Source organism: Cheilinus undulatus, linkage group 6, assembly GCF_018320785.1.
Source record: "Cheilinus undulatus linkage group 6, ASM1832078v1, whole genome shotgun sequence".
NCBI lineage: Eukaryota > Metazoa > Chordata > Actinopteri > Labriformes > Labridae > Cheilinus > Cheilinus undulatus.
This window is the reverse complement of record NC_054870.1, coordinates 8,617,402-8,638,264: the sequence shown is the minus strand read 5'-3', so window position 1 is coordinate 8,638,264 and position 20,863 is coordinate 8,617,402. Positions and strand designations below refer to the sequence as shown.

Sequence of the window (20,863 nt, the reverse complement as noted above, 5' to 3'; positions counted from 1 at the left end):
TGCTCACTGGCTAAAAACTGAATGACATCTCAGAAACACGTGAACAGAGTCAAAAGCCAAGAGCTTAAAGAGGGATTTGATGATACAATAAGTCATTTGATTGCCCTCTTTTGTTCTCCATGTCTGCAGTCTTTATGTAACATCAGTATTTTCTGTGTAAATGACAAAGCTGCATATGTCTATTTGATCTCTGTGATCAGTATTTGTCTGACCGTGAGAGCTATTATGTAACACACAGGGTTACTTAGAGTGTGGTGTTATTTTAATTTTTCAATTTTACCCTCACTCATTTGACTTACTGCTTGTCTTCTGATGTAATTTCTTTCCTTAACACGAGAAACCACCAACAATACCAGTCTGAGAAGGTAAAGTTTACTAATAAGTAGGGCTGAACGATTTGGGAAAAAAATGTAATTGCTATTTTTTTTTACCCAATATTACAGTTGTGATTTAATGCATGATTATAACTTAAGCTCTTAATCTCATGCTTTTTCCAACAAAAACAAGCAATAATTCATTCTATACTGTAACCAACACAATATTAGATTGAAGTAGCGCTGAACAATTTTGAAAAAACATCTTCTAGTGATGATTTTAGCTCATTTTGGCTATGAACTGTTGTATTGAAAGGAATGATATTTTTATATGATTCTCATATTTGATAAGAAAAACATACAAAAATGAAGAAAATAGAATTGTTTTTTTTTACCATATTGCAAAAATATGGCCCTAGAATGATTGCATGATATGTAATGCGTAACATCTCTGCTGCAAAAAAAGTTCTAAACTGTTTTTTTGACGTAAATTTCAGGTTAAAGAAATATTACACCTTTTGCGATTTGAAAATTTCTGCAGGTCATATTGCGATTTAATCTAATTTGCAATTAATTGCCCATCCCTACTAATAAGTCATATGGAGGATGATAAAGTGGAGTTTTACCTTTTTTTTCGAAGTATATTTTGCAAGATTATACAAGTGCATCTCAATAAATTAGAATATAATGGAAAAGTTAATTGATTTCAGTAGTTTGATTCAAAAAATGAAAGTCATATATTGTATAAAACATTACACACAGATTACAATATTTAAGAAGGGTCTATTTCTTTAAACTGTAATGATTATGACCAAAATTCAGTATCTCATGAAATCACAATATTGCCAGAAATGTCGTTATTGTAAAGTTAAGGTGTCACACTTTAATCAACTCATTATCTTTGAAAAAGCTAAAATGGTTTCCTGATCCTTTAAATCAGTGGTTCTCAAACTGGGGTCTGAGGACCCCTGGGGATCTGTGAAATAAATTAAATTATTTAAGTAATACCATGTCATTCAAAAGCAAATAAATACATATAGGGACCACAGTGCCATTAAACAACCATACTAAACCAGTGACTCCCACATTAGTCAACTTTGGTCAATGTACCTGTTTACCAGGAAATTTTAAAGCCCTTATAATTTGCACCTGCTGAAAGTAACACAAGCTGGTTAAATGACCATAATACTTCTGTGCCAGGAAACTTGCTGGACCTGAACCCTGTAGAGAATCTTTGGGGTATTGTTTGGGGGAAGATAAGAGACACCAGACCCAACAATGCAGAAGAGCTGAAGGCCACTATCAGAGCAACCTAAGCATTCATAACACCTTAACAGTGCCACAGACTGATTGCCTCCATGCCACACAGTAATTCATTCAAAAGGAACCCCGACCGAGTATTGAGTGCATAGAAACATGCTGTACTTCTCAGAGAGCCAACATTTCTCTTTTAGTTACAGATCCAAACTGCAACATTATTCATGAAAATAAACATGCATTGTTGAATATGTTTAGAAATGTGGGTAGCAATTTGTCATTGAAGAAACTGGTTGGTCTTGAGGCTGTACCAGTAGAGAACCAATGTTCTACAGGTTAATCTGGAGCTTAAAGTTGATACATATCTCTCATACAGGGTCAGTGTTACTCCTGTTACACACTTTTCTCTGTCTCTCTGCAGGTGGAGGGAGTCGGCCTGTACTTCCGTCAGCAGCTCCTGCAGTCTCGTCATCGTGGAGCCTTTGAACTGGCTTATGTGGGCTTTGTGCGCCTCACCAGCATGCTGTGCAGGTGTGTGTGTTCACGTTCAGGGCAGAGGGGCTGAAAGGTAACACAGCTGAATAACTGAGAGCTCCCGTTATGATACTGAGAATCAAGGTGCCTTCCTGTTTGCAGCGAGGTGAGCCCTCACAGTATCACTCCTCAGGTAGAAAATATGTGATTACATCGACTTGATAATAAGTTATTAATCAGTCATCTCAGGAGGCTGATATGCCAGACAAGACATTTGGTACTCTCATGTTTCCAGAAGGGACAAAATTCACAGATTTTGTTAAGCCAAAAGCAGTCTGGACTGTGTCGTTCCAACATATCCTGAGCAGTAACCTATCTTCTCACAATACACAATGAATGAGGGGACTTTTCAGTCATGTTAGGTCTAACACTGGTTTCCAATGGAAATTTACTTGCCAATTTTTTAAAAATGAGAACTTCACTCAAGAAACTTGGAAGTAGTGTTTGCTTGCTGCAGTAGCTTTTTGCTTGTAATTTCTTGAAATGAGATGTTTGTCTGTATTTGTTAAGAGGATGTGGCTTTAAAGTGTAATGAGATAATTTAAATCAGATGTTAGACAAATATAATTTATATTTATATGTGTTTTGATACCACTATGGCAACAAAAAGAGAAATCCTAGGCACTCAATATTGGGTTGTTCTTGTTTTTAATTATCAAAAGTTGCAGGTGAACTCCTGCACCCTGTGTAAATTTTACAAATAGCCTATGATGACTACATTCCAGTCCTTTTATTTGTATATAGACCAGTGGCTCTTAACTGATCAAGCCATAGGACCCACCACTTACTGTAATGTGAAGTAGGGACCCAAATTTCTTATTCATATGAAATTTATGCGACAAAAAATGTGGAAATTTGGACCTTGGTAGGAAGGGGAGGACATGTCTGCAAACATTTTATTTCACTATCTTTTACCATTATAACACATTTTGGTTGTTTGTTCTGAAAGGTGACAAGACATTTACAAATGATCACATTAAAAACTAACTTTCTTGAAAAAAATTTCCATCCAAGATAACAGGATAAATAAGTGAAAATCTCAAGGAAACAATTAGAATTTACTAGTTTCCCTGCAAAATAAAGCATATGGATAGATGTCTGCCTAGGGCTTCAATATATGAGATATTTTGTCTCTTTTTCCTGAAACCAGTTATCAACCCACTGAAAACAGCTTCGCGACCCACTTTTGGGTCCTGACCCACCAGTTGAGAACCAGTGATTTAGACAGGTTATCTTTTACGCTTGTGGCAGTATCTGTTATCATGATGTCTGAAGATCTGAAAGTTTTTTTTTGGGGGGGGGGGGATTAACCATTTTTGATCCTATCCAACTTCCAAAAACTGAAAAGGTATTGTTTTAAAACTCATGGTATCGACAAGTAGGAATATTAAAGCCTTAGCACCAAACTGATGGATCCATTTCAAAACAAATTCTATCTAGGCTCATTGCAGCTATTGATGAAAACAACTGCTATTATCCTCCCAACACAAGGAAACAAACAATCCTCTAAAAACCATAAGGACTTCTCTCTTTTGTCCCTCCTTGCTTCCCTCAGCGGTGGGTTATGGAGGATGTCTTTAGCCCTGCGGCAGGTGGCAGACCACAAAGCCGACAGTGTTGACTTTGAACCACCCAGCGCTGCTCAAACTAAGCCCTCCTGTTTTGTTCTTGTCCAGAAAGCAGTCTGGGAGTGTGTTGTGTAATGAGGGCGACATTCTGGTGGTTGTGTGTGGGAGAACTGGGAGTGTGTGTGTCCTGCTCAGGGTGTGTGTGGATATGCATGTGTCTATGCCTTCAGTGTGTGGATGGTATGCGGGCCGTACGCTGGGTTATGGGGTGTTGATTGCGGGGTGTTTAACCACAGCTGTTTGATGCCCTGGGATCTGGCTCTGCTGGTTCCTCTGTTTGCACTCTCTCTCTGTCTCTCCTTTTATTTGCTGTCTTTATAGCTTTACATCTTTATGTACTTTCTCTGTTTTGTCTGTTAAACTGACTTCCTTGGTTAAACTTGGACTTTTATATCTGCAGTCATTTACAGTACTGCTTTTTTTGGACACATACTCTCAGCCTGTCAGATAAACTCAACGACTCTTCATCAACACTTCCAGGCAAGACAAAAAAAAGCTAGCACTAATTACAAGAGACTGATGACAGGCGTAAATAACTCACACAACATGATGCAGGGCGTTTTATAGCCAATGCTGTGAATCTTTGGAGACCAGATCTTATTGATGACATACACTGTGAAACAGAACTGGGCTATATGGTTACTGTATTATTTCACAGTATTAAAAAATCAAAACGAAAACCACGTTTAAATGCATGTTCAAACCCTACAACTAAGGGTGTAATGGTATGGAAAAATTCTGGTTCGGTATGTACCTTGGTTATGAGTTCATGGTTCGGTACGTTTTTGGTACGATAATTAAAGCTAATAAATAACAAATTTAAAAAATATATGTATTATAATAAATAGGCTGAATAAATTACATTTAAATTATTAACAATGTTGCAGCCTCTTTCCAGAAGGTGTTTGATGAATAAAAATATTGATAAATAAATACATTTTTGAATTACTAAGTTATTTTAATTGATATATTGAAATATCTACACCCGTTCTTTAAACACCAAAATTTCCCAGCCAGATGAAACGCATCATCATACAACGTAAGTTAGCTTGTCAAGAATGCTAATTAACGTCTATCCTGCTGATTTCAACACAGACTTCAGCATTGGATTACTTTTTTAACCACTGGGACCTACTATAAAGTTTGGGAGAACTTTTCACAGCCCATCTAGGCAGATAAAGAGATTAGAGCCATGTGAAATCTGAGGATAACTTTACCTATGACGCAGCTGCAGACATGATGGAGTCTCCTCTCCCCCTCCTCCGAGGCTGACGGTTGAAGGTAGAATTAATTTGATTCACAAAACCAGAGGACCATTGTTATAACAAAAAGATCTTAAATCATGGGAAATTCATAACTGGCTGGTGGACTTTTTGTTATTCCTCCTCGTTACAGTGACGTTCTTGTTTGACTGGTGCATTTCAAATGCTTTGATTGATCCGCTGGACGACGTGCTGTCAGCGACACACCTGCTGAATAATGTCAGCGCTACTGCTGTTGTCTTTGTCCACTGTTGTATTTTACTGGGAAACAAAGTGTTCCTAAACAGGACACTTTTATCTGGGAATATTCAGGCTGTTGCTGTCGTTTGCTGTGTTTGTGTGGTTGCCAGGACAGTGTGACAGTGAGATGTGCTCTGATTTTCCGTCTGTGCATGAGCTTCGTTCCACATGTATTCATTCGGTACACGTCTGTACCATACCGAAGGGCCCGTACCAAATTGGTACGGTAAGACTGCACGTACCTTTACACCCTTACTTACAACCCCTTCTCCCTCTAAAAACAGCATGTTAAATGATGCTCAAACTCATGGCTATACAAAAGATCAGATAAAAATGTTTTTCATTGGTCTCTGTGTGTTCAGGCTACAGTAGTTGTAGTTTCTAACAGAGTCTGTGGTTTTAGGTTTGTTTTCTCTACCGCTAATGTCTTTTAAGCTGCTACTGAAAACACCTCTTTTCATGATTTGACTGTTTAGAATGAAACCAACGTGAACAACATAACAAGAGGAGATTACCAGTGTGAAGAAGTTGTTAAAAATATGTTGTTTATCACTGAAAATGCTAAATGGAACATAGCAGAGAAATCAGTAAGTATACAGAGCTACAGTGCTTACAGCTGTTACCTTTTGACCACTGATCACAACCAAAATCCACTCTTAAATTCCTCAAGGATTTGCACCAACCATTTAAACACTAATTATGGAAATATGTCACTGTGGCACTGAACTCAAGACAAAGTTGACTGATTACAGCACATAGCTTCTGTTAACCCGATACACCAGACAGACTGTTATCTTAGAGTATATATCTGCTGCATGGATATATTTCACATTCATCTGGGGAAAGCTCTCACTGAAAGTGTTTGAGGGGCAGGAATTTTCAAAAAATTATCAGAAGGTGATTGGAGGAATGTTCTGAGAGTCGCATTTGTGGGATGGGCCAATTGTGTGCATGTGCTTCTCCTGAGCAGAGTGGCTACCGTAGTTGTGAATGGTGGAGATTTTTCTTGAATAAATTGATGCCATGGCCAGTTGGGAGGAGTGCAGAAACATCCTCTCTGCCAAGAGAAGCGTTCAGTGTGACTCCTAGTTCTTGCTGCATAGGAAAATGCTGCCCACTTCCAATTAAACTGCTGCTTTCTGACAGCTACATCCAAACTGATAGCTGCTGCAGCAGCAGCTAGTGGATACACAGGCAGGCCTCACACGTAACAGTTGGAAACCTGTGCCGGAGAAGATTGGGAAGAGTGTGAAATAAACATCTTTCTATCATGAAAAGACTTCGATGTGGCTCTTTTTTCTGTTTAAGTAAAGAAATGTCATCCAGTTGTGACAAATCCTCTGCTGTGGCAAAGTCCAAGCTAATCAGTCTACTAGCAGCAACACTCACAGTAGAACTAACCAGCGCCCTGTAACTCACACACCCATGCCAAAGCTGGTCAGCAGAAAAGTGAAAACACCTTTTCCATCATGAGAAGCTTTAATTGTTGTTTTACTCTGTATTTCATACAGAAATGTGGGTTAATTCTAATAAAACTGCCGTTGTTTTGTCGCAGCCATTTTAATCTGCTAGTACATCTAAATCCTGCCCAAAACTTCCACCTCGTGTTCTTCAAATGAGCGATGACGAACGGTTGGGAGTGGAGCTTTTCAACATGGATTTGCCTGATGACAGACAGGGAGTCTGGTAAATTCATCTGCTTTGCAAGGTTAAGCATGTGCCAGACTGACACAAATGTTCTGCAAAGTGTGCACACTCTCTAAATGCGCACATCAACATTGGAGAGGGAAAGACACACGTTTGATTGCTTTGATTAGGATCTGACAAGGGGGTGTTGAATCAGTGAACATGTAGGTCCGCCTGGCTCTGCTTTGTTAATGTCAGAGGGGAACATGCAGAAGACTCAGGGTTCTTTCCCCTTAATTTCTTTGTGTTATCCTTTCGGCCCTTGTCCTCAACCAACTGAGAATCTTTCCCCCTCCAACATGATGAAGGATCCTCCAAGTTCTTAAATGCACAGGTGGAGTGGAGCATTGAGGAGGAGGCTTCTGTAAAGCTGCACCTCTATATGGTTCATGACTTTTTTTCCCACAGTTTATCTAACAGTGCTGATCAGCTTAGAACTAGGGCTAGGGATTGCCACTGATTTCCTGAATCGATTCGATTCCCATTCTCAAGGCCCCGATTCGATTTGATTCTCGATTTGATTCGACATTGATTCATGTAGGGATATTTTAGTGAAAAATCCTTTGATGCTTCTACGTTTAAGAGATTCTCAGAGAAATTAAGTTGGAAATAGTACAAAAAATGTTTCAACTAGGCACATTATTAAAATTTTCAGAGTTTTGACCCTAAACTAGTAGTATTTACATCATTGTTTTACCTCCATGTGGCCCATCCTGGATATAGTCTTTTTTGTCCAGTTTGTCTCTGTATTTGTAGTGTTCAAACCCAAAATGCACTCAAGTTTGAAGGTTCCTTCAGTGGAGCAGAACGTAGTACCCCAGACGATCACTGTTGTGAGTGTGAGTGTACCAGGTCTGTAGCAGCAGCAGCTAAAGCGCTCTCCGCCAAGTCACCTGCAGAGCTTTGCTGCTAGCGCTGCACCAGCGGAGGTTTCTGTCTGAGGAAGAGATATGCAGCTCGTATTGATAATGCGCCCAGATATCAAAAATTAGATGATTGGGCGTGAGATTTAAACCTTGAACCATAGTCTAAACGCTTTTAGAAGCAAGCACAGGTCAACTTTCAGGCTGCATGAGTGACGTAAGTCTGAGACTGGTAGCTTGAGGAACTGACAGGAGAGGGAAAAGGCATATATTGAAAGATCAATCTTTGGATTTTATGGATAAATAAATTAGAAAGAACTGCCGCAGAATGTTGCTCTTATTTTATTCATCGGCAACATCATCAACTTAAAGAGCTCTATGGTGGATCATTTCATAGATCACAATAATGCAAATAAAACAACAGCCGGATTTATCATACCATAACATTGGTCGATAAAAGCCTTCATCCTTTAAGCTATTTTATCTCATTTGTTATCATTTTGTACGAGCATACCGTAATATCTTAACTGTTATCTCCTTTTCTAGTTATTTCAGTCAGTATGTTCATTACATGCTGCAATCTGTCAAAATTTCTCAGCACGTTTTGCTATTCTTTGTGTTCTTAATCCCAGCACAAAGTCCTTAGAGTTCCTATACCATACAGTGTATCTTCATTTTATTTTAAATGAATTTTTTTTTTTTACATCTGATTTTTTATTTTTCCGATATTTTCATTTGATAGATGCAGAAGTATCCCCGGAGTTGTAAGTGGCCCTGCATGATTGGAATTCACCGTTCAAGTTTCTCTTAATGTGTGTGTTGTTGAGTCATGTTTCTGCGTTGAGTCAAGTGTGTGTGATGAAGTACCCTGCAGTATGTGTAACACATTGAATTGTTGTAATTTGTCATCTGTGCTCCACTGGCTCTTCTTAAACAGCTGCTCAAGCATAAATGAGGATGGTTTGTTGTGGGTTTGTGTTTGACAGACCTGCTTAAGATGATATTTTTAGCTTATCTCTTTAAACACTCCATGCACCAGATGTCATGGAGAAGAATGTTGTAAAGTTATGGGAAGGATTTTTGATAGGTCCACAGGATTCACTAAAAACATGGCAAAGAGGTTATAATGAATGTGGGATCTAGGTTGTTGAGACTAAAGCCCACCTTACACCTAACGACTGAGACAACGGGAGCAAGCTGCAACTTTGGCAAGACACCCATGATTTTACTCCGACTTTGGAATTTTGTCTGCAACTTTGAAATTGGAGAAAAGTTGTTAGGTGTAAGGCCCCCTTTAGTTTGTCTGATGTAAAATGCTTTTGGATGCCACATGTTTTAAAACAATGCTGTTTCTGTTCATTGATAATGAATAAAGGCTGTAACCTGGCATGCCAGATGGATTTGTTTCAAGATACATCTGATAAACCTTCCATAGACAGCGTTCGGAAAAGGGCAGAGCCTTTGATAAAAACTCTGAGGGTGATTGGATGAACATTTTGTCTGTCACATCTTTACTGGCCAATCAGAGCAACAAAACACGTGACGTAGCCGCTACCGAGCTGCGCCCCCACTGACTGTTTCATGTACTGGATGGCTATATTTCTCATTCATCTGGGAAAGCTTCCATAGAGGCGTTTGGGAAGGTAAAGTTTTTTTTTTTAATTCTAAGAAGGTGATTTGAGGAACCTTCTGTGTGTCACATTTATGACAGACTAATCAGAGCGACAGGACAAAATAAGGTAGTTTGCATGTGCTTCTTCTGAGCACACAGGCTACCGCTGCCGTAGTTGTGAATCGTGGAGCATTTTTGTGAAAAAATTGATGCCAAGGCCGGTCAGGAGACATGCAAAATTATCTTCTCTGCCAAGACAAACTTTCTGTGTGACTCTTAGTTCTTGATTCAAAGGAAAATATGGCCCAGTTTGAATCAAACTGCTGTTTTCCTGCAGCTAATTCTAAGTTAGTAGCTGCGCGTAGCAATCGTGACCTATGCCAAAGCAGGTCAGGGGAAGAGCAAAGCATCTTTTTTTTTGTTTTTTTATGAAAAGATTTCAGTGTGGCTCTTTAACTTGTTCTAATAAAGAAATGTTTTCCAGGTTCTGACAAAGCTGTTGCTGTGGCTAAGTCAGAGCTAATCACTCCACTTGCAGTCGTTGTATACAGCCAGAGTGCAGGAGTTTTACTGCATTTTATTTTGTAATCTAATTGAAGAAATGAGCAGATATTTGATGGCAGACCTCTATTTTTTGTATTTCCTTTTCTTTTTAAGGTAATTGTGTGATTTTTCTTTAATGGTGTCAAAGTAAGCAATTCTGGTGTTGTGACAACCGGAGTCATGACTGTTTTGTGAAAACGAGACAACAGGACTGCTTCTGGTATCCCTCAAACCACCAGTGCTCATGGAGGAGAGTTCTTTAACAAAGGGCTAGAAAACCAAAAGACTAAGGAATAAACGATCCAGGTCCAGGCACTCAAGACAGTTTGAAGTTTTCCACCCCTTTTTGTACCTATTTTGGTTTATACCAAAAGCATTTGTTCTTTTTATTGATTAAACGTGTCTGTGGTGTGAGCACATGTAAAAATACTGATCATGTCTGTGTTGTTTTGTTTCTTTTTTGCAAGGAGTGGGAGTAAGACCCTGCAGCAGCTCCCGGCTCGATGGCTGTCCGAGGTTCTTGAGGAGGTCAAATCCAGCGACCCATCATCAAAGCTTTGTGCCACCCGACGTAGTGCAGGAATTCCTTTCTACATCCAGGTGAAGGCATACTTTTCAATAAAAAACACAACAGTTTGGGCTCTTAAATGTCAAAAAGGGTTCTTGTAGTACTTCTGTTTTAATGCTTGACATGCACTGTTGATTTCAAGTGTTTGCAAGAGGCTGATGTTTAATTAGGAGCTCTTCAAAATCCCCCAAAAAGCAGAAATGTTGTCTGTAAACAGCACATTCCTGTGATTCAGTTTCTTCAGAGTGGGCGGTTGAGTGTTGGTCACGTTGGTTTTCTCTGTTGTTGGTGAGTGTTAGCCTCTCTGCTCACATTAAACCTTTGTTGCCGTTCAGCCTGGCCCAAATTAAAAGATACTTAGAATCTTAACAGATGTGTAAAAGCTGACACATGAGGACAAATTTTGATATATTAAACAATATTGCTCCTATAGCGTGCAGAGAACAGTGATATGACTTAAACAGCATACCACACACTAACAGATTCTTACGAGCAGGTGATTTGAGATTTGTGATGCCTTTATACTCTTCACAGTAACTCTGTCAAAAAATCAGAGAACCATAAAAATCAGGACTTAGTGTTACTCAGTTTGGTCAGAATATGTTGTCTCCATTCACTAGTTGTTTTCATGTTGTCAAGTCAGGGCTGTAATTTCTATGTAATTTATGGTTCCAGTGACTGATGCACAAAAAGTAGAATTGCTTTGGCAATATCCTTCAGCTGGACATGGTGCAATGCTGCAGTCGATGTACCATAAATTTAGGGCTTGACGGTTAAAATGTGTTTTCCAAAAAAGTTACCTGAGTCCTATTTACGTGTGTGACCAAATACTAGCATAAAACGCTGGAATATCTGCCATCATATTATTTTTAAGATATACTTTTGGGATTTTTTTATGCCTTTTGTGCCTTTACTCAAAAAGGAGGACAGGGGATAGAATCAGAAACAGGGGGAGGGACGTGAAGGAAAGCAGCCACAGGCCAGACTTGAACCATGGCCGCTCGTTTACATGGGGCACAACCTACTTGCTAGGCCATCTGCACCCCAAACATGTGCCATCTTTACCGCCATCACCTCATCAAATGCAATCAGATGCAATTTAAAATATCTCTCCATTTAGTGTGTTACAGGTGTCTCAAACCCTGCAATACATAGCTACACAGGTGATGCTGTCAGCACCCCTGTTTTGACATCTTTTCTCCCTCATTTGGTCTTAATCTTGCATTTAAAGCAAGCAGAAATATACTGCTAAGTAAATAAACCTTGCAGAGTGCAGTTTGACTTAGCCTGGCCACACACTAGACTAAATCTTAAATGATTTTAAAAACATTGGTGACCACTGACATAAGGAGAAATTCAAACAAGTTTTTATCTTATAATCCTCTGAGCACACACATCAGACAACTCAGGCAGACTGACCACACACCTGCCGACCTGCCAGTGACTTTGCATGATCACATAACTTCAGAAAAATAACAAACATGCATGGCTATCAATACTGTTGGCTTGTCGTCCCTCGACCACAGGCTGTCCCGGCATGTGTTACAAGTGCAGCAAAAACTATAAAGAAAGGAAAAGGATCAAAATGAAATCCTTGCTGGAATGAGGATACAGTTGTGCACGGTTGTGTTTATGCCAGTGTGTGGTGAAAGTGCATTAGATCCGGCTGGTGACGCTTCCTGGTTTGTACTCTCTTATTAGTTGTTGTGGGTACTCCGCCTAAGGTGCTATGATGACGCTCCACTTGGGATACACCACCACAACGTCAGGGGAGGCAAATCTGGCCTCAAATCAGGCCTGAAATTAGTGTGTGGCCAGCATTAATAGACTCTTCAATTTAGGACAATAAGTGACCAGAGTAGGTGGTCAGAGGGACGCACAGGCTGTGGCTCTTCACTTCACAACTATCAACGTTACAATGGGCTGACAGCTAAAGTATACTAACGTGTAACAGAAACGATTTGATGAACACAATAGAAATCATCACACTTAAAGGACAATTTAAAGATACAGTATATAGAATTTCTGCACTTAATTATGTATTGATCTATGCTATACCTATTACGAAGTGACCATGTTTTATATTTTTTTCTAATTGAGGTCTTACAGTATCTAGAATATGTCCTAGAATTTTCAAGTACAGGAAAATTCTTCATTTTAATGGGATAATGGGTAATGGGACGTGTCTTTTCATGGAGGCTGCCATATATTACAAGTTCAATCTCCCAAACTCACCTCTTTGTCATGGACCCCGCCTACACATGGCTTTTCCAGCAAGTTGGGAACAGCACAGCTCAGCACCACCCACCTCCATGGCCTCCTTCTCAATACTTGTTATTTTAAAACTGGGGACCCTGCACAATCAAACCAGAACCTCATGAGGCATGTTTACTTAACAGAAAACCAGCTTTCTGTTTTTACATGTGTAGATGTAGAAAAAGGCACTTCCCAGTTGCGCTGGACTCAGTCCAAGAATGTGCATGCGGTTCTAGCACATTTGCACACTCTGGGCCTGAGTGCAGCACAACCTGGAAGGGCCTTTTTCAGTGCATTTCTTTCGCGTTATGAGAAATTTATAATGGAAAGAAAATGTTGGTTTTCTGTTTAGTAAATATGCCTTGTGAGGAGTGGCTCTCATTAAACAGAGTGCTGAATTTAAAACAAGAGGCAAATGGCAGAGCTGGTCTGCACTCATCGTGTTGTTTTGGCTTAGAGCCCCCTGGTGGCAGAATTAAACATACTGCAGGTTTAAGAGACCCTGCAAAACAGACTGAGTCTTGTAACACATTGAGACTGATATTCTGGATTTTACTGTAGTATTTAGAGGAAAGAGCATCAGATTGAAATTTGTTTGTATCTTTCACCGAAAAGATTTGATTTAATTGTTACTCCATACTGTAAATCAGGCTTCTGTGAGAGCCTAACATGAGTTAGACATGATTTTGGTGTGTGTGTGTGTGTGTGTGTGTGTGTGTGTGTGTGTGTGTGTGGGTGGGTGTGTGTGGGTGTATGTGTGTGTGCATGTTCCCATTTACTCCAGGCTATAGTGTAATCAGCTGTTCTTAGCATACTGCAGGAAAAGTTTCCTAATCAATTATTTTTCTGCTCACATGAGCGCTCCTAACACAAATGCACTAACACTGTCCTCTGGTTGAACCCCCAGCAGTCATCAGTCACACTCACCTCTAACAGTATGTTGTAATCTGTGACTAACTTATCCAACCACCTGACTGCCTCAGTGTGTTATTCGCTCCCTTACACACACACACACACACTCTCCCTCTGATTACAGATATTAAAGCTCAACAAGTCAGAGTTCATGTTTAATCACAGCACTACTTTGTTTCTGTCTTGTGGTTATTGTGGGTTTGAGGCACACGGCTGATCCGCTGACATCACTGACTCCGCTGTTGTATGTTTGGATTTCAGCCATGTGTGCTGCACAAGAAAAGAACTGAAATCTTTCATTTGGCAAAGTTCCTTTTGAAGGATGAAGTTAACAAAATGTGGATGGCTTTGGAGGAGTATTTAAGTTTTATCCCTTTGTCCAATTGGTGTTATTAACAATTTGATGTTGCTGTTGAAGATGAAGGAAAATATTCTTTCTTATAGGTCTGGTTTAAATAAGTTATCAAAACACATGAAGCATCTGCCAAAGGCTAATTCACCAGCTGTCTGAACTATTTAACCATCATGTTTCCTACAGATTGACACTCTACTCATGGTAAAGGTCGACTGACAGCAATTATTTTATCAAGCAAACCTCATGAAGCTTGTAAGGCATGCCTGCCGTCTTCTTTGAAGGAAATCCAACAACAGTTGACTACAAGCACAGGTCTCCAGAAATAAATCAGTGTATGAGAAGCAGTGAGTGAGCTAACAAGGCAGATGTAATTCTCACGGACACAGATAGCTGTTCATGGCAGCAAATATGTAGATAAAAAGATTTTAGAGTTTGACTGTGTGAAAACTGGAGCTTTTTTGAATGTTCTACTTTAGTGTTTCCCAACCTGGAGCCTTCCTCTACCTAAGAAAAGCGGCACCCCTCAAGACCCAAGAAAGAAGTAAAAGTGGCACACTGGCACCAAAAGTCAACATTGATTTTATTTGTTTCACTGATAAAACCCCCAAAAATGGCCTATGCATGCTTTTCTTATCAAAAGACCTGTATATAACCTACTTAATAGCTGCTTTATCATGCTTTAAGTCAATATTTGCAAATCTAGTTTTGGCAGCCTCAGGGCAGACAGAGCCTTGCACGCTCCCTAAGATCTTTGAGGTTCAGGTTTAGGCTACTTTACTTGTAAAGTGTCTTTTCAGGGACATCCCTGCTTACACAGCAAGAGTATGCCAAGCCATACTCTGCATATGTTACAACAGCATGGCTTCACAATAAAAGAGTGTGGGTAGACTGGCCTTCATGCAGTCCAAATCTGTCTCCCATTGAAAATGTACAGACCATTATAAAACACGAACTACAACAGTGGAAACCCTGCACTGTTTAGCAACTTTAATTATACATCAAGCAAGAAAGGGAAAGACTCCATTTTGAGTCTGTCAATAATAAGTGTCCCTAGTTCTTTTTTTTTTTTCCATAAAAACAACAAAGTTTGAACAGTAAGTGTCTCTCCTGTGCTCTATTTGATTGAATATAGATTGTCAGTAAAGGATCTGCATTCTGTTTTTATCCATGTTAAACTCAGTGTCCCAAACTTTTTGGAACTAGGGTTTCTACTGGATATTTTGCTGCCTAACTGTACCAGGATGCATTCCCCTGCCTTCTCTGCTTTGCTATTTTATCCATAAACTCTGCCTGGAATAAAAATGAGTATTAAGTCTTTTAAACCACTTTTAAATGTGTCCTTAACTAAATTCCAAAGTCATACCTTGGGTTTATTTTTGTTAGTAAGTTAGTTTCTCAGCTTGCTGGTGATAGCCAGTATTTCTTCCTGAACACATAAAAAGACTTGCAACATCTGCAGAAGTTTGCACTGAGCTCTGAGCTCTACTAAATAGAGAGAAGTAAAAAAAAAAGCAGAATCTCCCTTTACAATGAGACTGAGGGGAGTCAGAGGAGATACGGATGAAGGAGACAGAGGGCAGACTGGAGGAAGTCTGGGCAGATACTTGATGTTGACACCTTGGCAGAGCGTCCAGCTGAATTCCTTCAACCAAAGAGAGAGTCAGATCCAGGAATGCTGCCTCGGCTTCTCTCACGCTGGTCTGGATCCACATGAGACAGACTTCACAGGAACAGGGCTAGACCTCCTCCTCTATCTCTCTTACAAAACTAAAGTCTGTGCACAGACACACAGCTGGCTCCCATCACTCCTCCTTGCCTCCTTCCTCTGTCTCCTGGTGCATACAGATGATGTCACGCAATGAAAATGTAAGTACAAAGTAAAGATGCACTGGTAATGACAGTCAGATCTGATATTAATGATAGTTAAAATAACAGCCATTGCCGGTGCTGATGTTCTCCAAGCTTTCTCAGAGATGTCCCAGGCCAATAAGATTGTAAATGATCAATATCATGGGTTGAAAGAGGTTCAAGAGGTCCAGTTGTAGAATGAACAGGTTTAAAAACTCATTTATCCCATTTCTCGTAGAAGCTCCTAAATAGTGCACCTAATTTTTCACCAGTACTCTAGGACCTAATGTTATTTATCTGGAATTCTTTTTTCAATTCTTTTTTATATTTCAGTGTATGTTACTAGTATTTGTCTTTGTATGGCTGCAGTATTTGTGAAGATCACAGGAAAAATGTCTCTCTTTGTGGGACAAAAAAAGTTGATCTTATTTTAATTTTGATGTTGTCGTATCAAGACAGGCATCAGCATGGTTTGATTGATAACAGAACCATATAAAAGTTTTAAAAAATCTAGCATCATCTCAGCCTTATTGTGAACTTGCACTGACTTTGGGACTCTTCCTTCTTTCTGTCTTTATTAGGGTCCCCATTAACACTTGCATATACTGTATATCAACTGTTTTTCCTGGGGTCCACACATACAGTCATACACATATACACAATATAGAATAGAAAAACAAACATAGCCGCAAACAGCTTACAGAAGAGAAACCTTCTGACTACTTTTGTGTGTCTTTTCTCCTTCAGGCTCTTTTATCCTCTGAGCCGAAGTCGTCGAGCTGCAGCCTGTTGAAGATGACGATGAGAGAACTGATAGCACTCGCCATGCCGTCTGCAGACAGAACTACCGACAGCTCCACTGTCCCTCAGGTTTGTTTCTGAAAGAACTTTATGTATCAGTCTTTGATTTAATAAATATTTGCTTTCTTGACAAGGTTAACAAAATGGAATGCACTGCAGTGATGCTCTGCTCTGCGTCATGGTAGCAACTAGGGATACATGATACTATTGGCCTGATATTGGTATCAGCAGATATTAGCTAAAAAAGGCTAACATCGGTGTCGGCAGATTTAAAAATTTCAGCCAATAATGACATCTGATATTTTGCCGTGAATATCAGCATGTATCGACTTTAAAATTTGTCCATTTATACTAAGGACTAGTGGAGTTTAAGCCTGAACCAACAGACCTATGTAAGTTGAGATCTTTTTCTTTATTCATCCTCATTCTTTAAATTTTAAAGTGTGTTGTAGGGCTGGGCAATTAATCGCAAATTTGGTGACATCACCATATGACCTGCTGCAGTTTTCATTATTATGCATTATCATTATGCATTACATATCATGCAAACATTCTCGTGGCATATTTTTAGAATAGCTTACCAAAAAAACATCCTATTTTCTTTTTTTTTAAACATTTATTCTTTTTTTTTCGTTTGATTTATTTTTGGGCCTTTTCTTGCCTTTATTAGATAGAGGAAGGATAATGGATAGACCCGGAAACAGGGAAAAGAGTGGGGAGAGACATGCAGTAAAGGGCCACAGGCCAGGTTCGAACCCCCAGGCCGCCAGCATACATGGGTAGCACCATAAATCACTCGACCATCTGCGCCCCATAAAAAAAACAACAAAACAAAAAAAAAATCCTTTTTTCTTTATTTTTACCTTTTTCTTGTTAGATATGGCAATTGCATGAAAAAGCTCATTCCTTTAATATAACAGTTCATATCCAGTTTGCAAAATGAGTTGAAATAATCATCAAAATTTGATAATTTTTTTAAAACTGTTCAGCCCTAGTTTAATCTAATACTGTGTTGGTTGTAGTATAGAATGAATTATTGCTTGTTTTTGTAGGAAAATACATGAGATGAGAAGCTTAGGAAATAATCGCATAGTATATCGCAATTGCAATATTGGGTAAAAAAATTGCAGTTAGATTATTTTCTCAAATTGTCCAACCTTACTTCAAACCTTAAATTTAGTTCAAAGTACTGAATTTTTAGTTATGTAAAACATATTTAAATATCGGTATTGGTATCGATATCGGTATTGGCTAAAACGAATCTGTCAATATCGGCATGTTGGATATCAGCAAAAATCCAATATTGTGCATCCCTAGCAACTGTTGCACCAGCTCTGGATAAGTTCCACTGTAGTCTAATTTTGAGCCTAGATCTAATGTATAATGGATTTAAGGCTCTATTAACATTTGAGGTTTTGCATTAGCTGAGATAGATCCAACGTAGACTTAGTTACAACTTAAATCTTAATCCTACCTCTGAGTAGGTGAAAAGTCTTCTGTAAAGTATGGCTTATCATAATAAAATAGTTTTGAAGGTGGATTAACTAAGAGTAGAAGGAGGAGCAAAGGGGTTTTATCTGCTGTTTGGGGTCAGCAGTGTTTTCTGTGTAATGGCTTATATGCTTTTGAAATCTATGATGACTACATGAGACCTGCACTGCTGTTTCTATTTGTCTACTTTTATTATGTTTGTGGATTAACAACTGTTGATGGAAGTTGTGGTATTTTCAGCCAGCAGCCTTTTTGGAGAAAGACACAAGAGTATGAGTACAACAGTTGAGTTAAACAGATTGGATTTTAATGCGACTCTCCTGATGTTTGCCTCCCACAGGTCCATGCTCTGAACATCCTGCGAGCTCTGTACAGAGACACGCGTCTGGGAGAAAACATCATTCCCTTCGTCTCTGAGGGTCTGCAGGCAGCTGTGCTTGGATTCACCTCTCCTGTGTGGGCTGTGAGTCTCTAACGCTGTGTTGTCTATTTCAAATTGATACTCAGAAATTTTGAGGCACAAGCGGACATTATCCCTGTGTGATATTAACATCAGCATACTGTACAATACAGATTCTAAACCTAAGCATAAAGAAGACAAAAAAACGTCTTTAGACAAATCAAATAAACCAGCGCTTTAGTTCTGTCTGCAGATGTTAACAGAGCTGACTATAAAGTGTCAGCTCCCTGATTTCTTCTCCTGTGATACAAAAGCAAAGCTTGGCACTATATTCAGTTTTTAAGTTGTATCAATAAGTTTTCAAATGAAATATTGGATGAGACAGTGGTTTATGTTGAGCTTATGTTGATTCAAAATAAATGATATTTGGCTAAATTCTCAGTTAAAAGGTTATTAAAAGTAGGGGTTCTCAGTTTTCAATTCATTTTTTATGACAACTGTTAGTTTGTTTCTTTACTGAAAAACTACTCGGATATATAAGCATGCATCACCATTCAGCAGAAATGTATTGAGATATGACTTCCAGTGAAAATGTCTCAGCTCTGTACTGAAACCTGCTCTGTTTTTCTACACACACTCACTCTATGCCACCTTTCTTCTTTCTCCAGGTGAGGAACTCGTCCACGCTACTCTTCAGCACTCTCATCACGAGGATCTTTGGAGTGAAGAAGGGGAAAGACGAGCACTCGAAAAAGAACAGGTCTGCTTCTTCTCAATCACTCACTTCACTGTCATGTGCATCGGAGCAAAGAAGGAGTCAGTGGTTATCAGTCATGTGAGGCAGCAAAAGGTCCAAAAGTCACAATTAAGGGCAAATGTGGCCTTCAATAAATTTGTAAAGATTTAACACTTAGTCTTTTTTGCAGAGTGAGGTTTTTCCAGTCCTTTCAATTCAAGCGAAAAAGCCTATCTCAGAATTGGCTGTATTTACCCTGACTTTCATAATTTGTTTGTTTTCAAAACTATGTAAAGACAGCCTAACACTAAATAAATAACATATTTCTATACAACATAAATTGTTTGCAAATTATGAAAAAGGAAACTATCAAGAAAAAAACATCTTCAGTCATGAAATCAAGGATGCAAGAAGCCCATATGCATCGTCATTGATGATGCAACACCACCAGGGGGCGGTAGTGTAACACCGTTGTGGCTGCAGCTTCAACTGACTGCTGATTGTCTGTCGATGGAGATTTGAACTTCTGTTAAATCACAAGTACAGAAAGAACCCCAGGAACAACAAGACTAGAGCAGTTTCACATCAAAAATAGAAATTCACAGCACCCGTATCGCAACATGAAAAAATACTGGGTCCATCCTGTTTGTGCTGCTCTCATCAGCTTTAATCAATACAGCTCCAGTAAAAGGGCTGGTTTATTGTTGCAGATGTGTTTCATTAAAGTTTGTTCAAAAACAAAAATGTTCATTCACAAAGATCAACATCTGGTCTAATGAGGGGAAATGTTTACGGATGACACATCTGAACGCAACATCTGTACACAACATAATCACAGAACAAAAATGTTGTTTGTCAAACACTTTGAGAATATTCTGTTCAGGGTGGAAGAATTAGCTAAAAATAGAACCTTTTGTACTAAAAGTGTTCATTTTACCCTAGGAAGTGGTCGTCTCTGCGTCAGACTTTTCATATCAGGCTGATAGATGATCACTTTTTTCCCTGGAGTAGTAAAAAAGTGTGTCATTTAAATTAATATCATTGTTATGTTTCTATTAGTTGAAGAAATATTTTGCTGTAAGGCTGGAAAAAAACAAAATGAAAGAAATGACATTAGATGTGTTCTTAGAAAAAAAAAGTGGCTAAATAGCTTTGATATAATAAAACCAAATGTTTGAACATTACACAGGCAGATTCCCATAGAGCCCTTTAAGTGGCGAGGGCTAAAATGATAAAAATAGAAGTTTTGGTGCTCACCAGAAACTATCCTGTGCTTACATATCATTTATGGTGAGCACAAGATAGTTTCTTGTGAAACAAAAGTATCTTGTGTGCACAGAAACTTTTTTGTATGTACCAGCTCACGAGCACAAGAAAGTGTTTTTCTGCCAGTGTCCCTTTAGGGTCTCTGAAGATTCCTACACTTAATACTTTTTCTTAAAAAAGATGGTCTGACTTACATTGCATCAAGTTCCTTGTCTAGGCTTTGCTTTCCTTGCCAAGCCTGCCTAATCTCCACACATGGGGCAAAGCTGAGTCACCTTCCTGCCCTCAGTG

The 20,863-nt window shown here is 39.0% G+C and overlaps 1 protein-coding gene across 2 annotated transcripts in view; it reads left to right on the top strand.

Annotated features, from left to right (window-relative positions):
* The window catches only part of thada (THADA armadillo repeat containing), a 200,325-nt gene that overhangs the window by 30,830 nt on the left and 148,632 nt on the right, over nt 1-20,863 (top strand). For both annotated transcript variants that reach the window (XM_041789514.1, XM_041789513.1), the window contains exons 22-26: nt 1,993-2,102; nt 10,407-10,539; nt 16,626-16,748; nt 18,511-18,633; nt 19,239-19,330. In XM_041789514.1, coding sequence (XP_041645448.1) covers nt 1,993-2,102; nt 10,407-10,539; nt 16,626-16,748; nt 18,511-18,633; nt 19,239-19,330 — 581 coding nt within the window. The remainder of the gene's footprint in view (nt 1-1,992; nt 2,103-10,406; nt 10,540-16,625; nt 16,749-18,510; nt 18,634-19,238; nt 19,331-20,863) is intronic.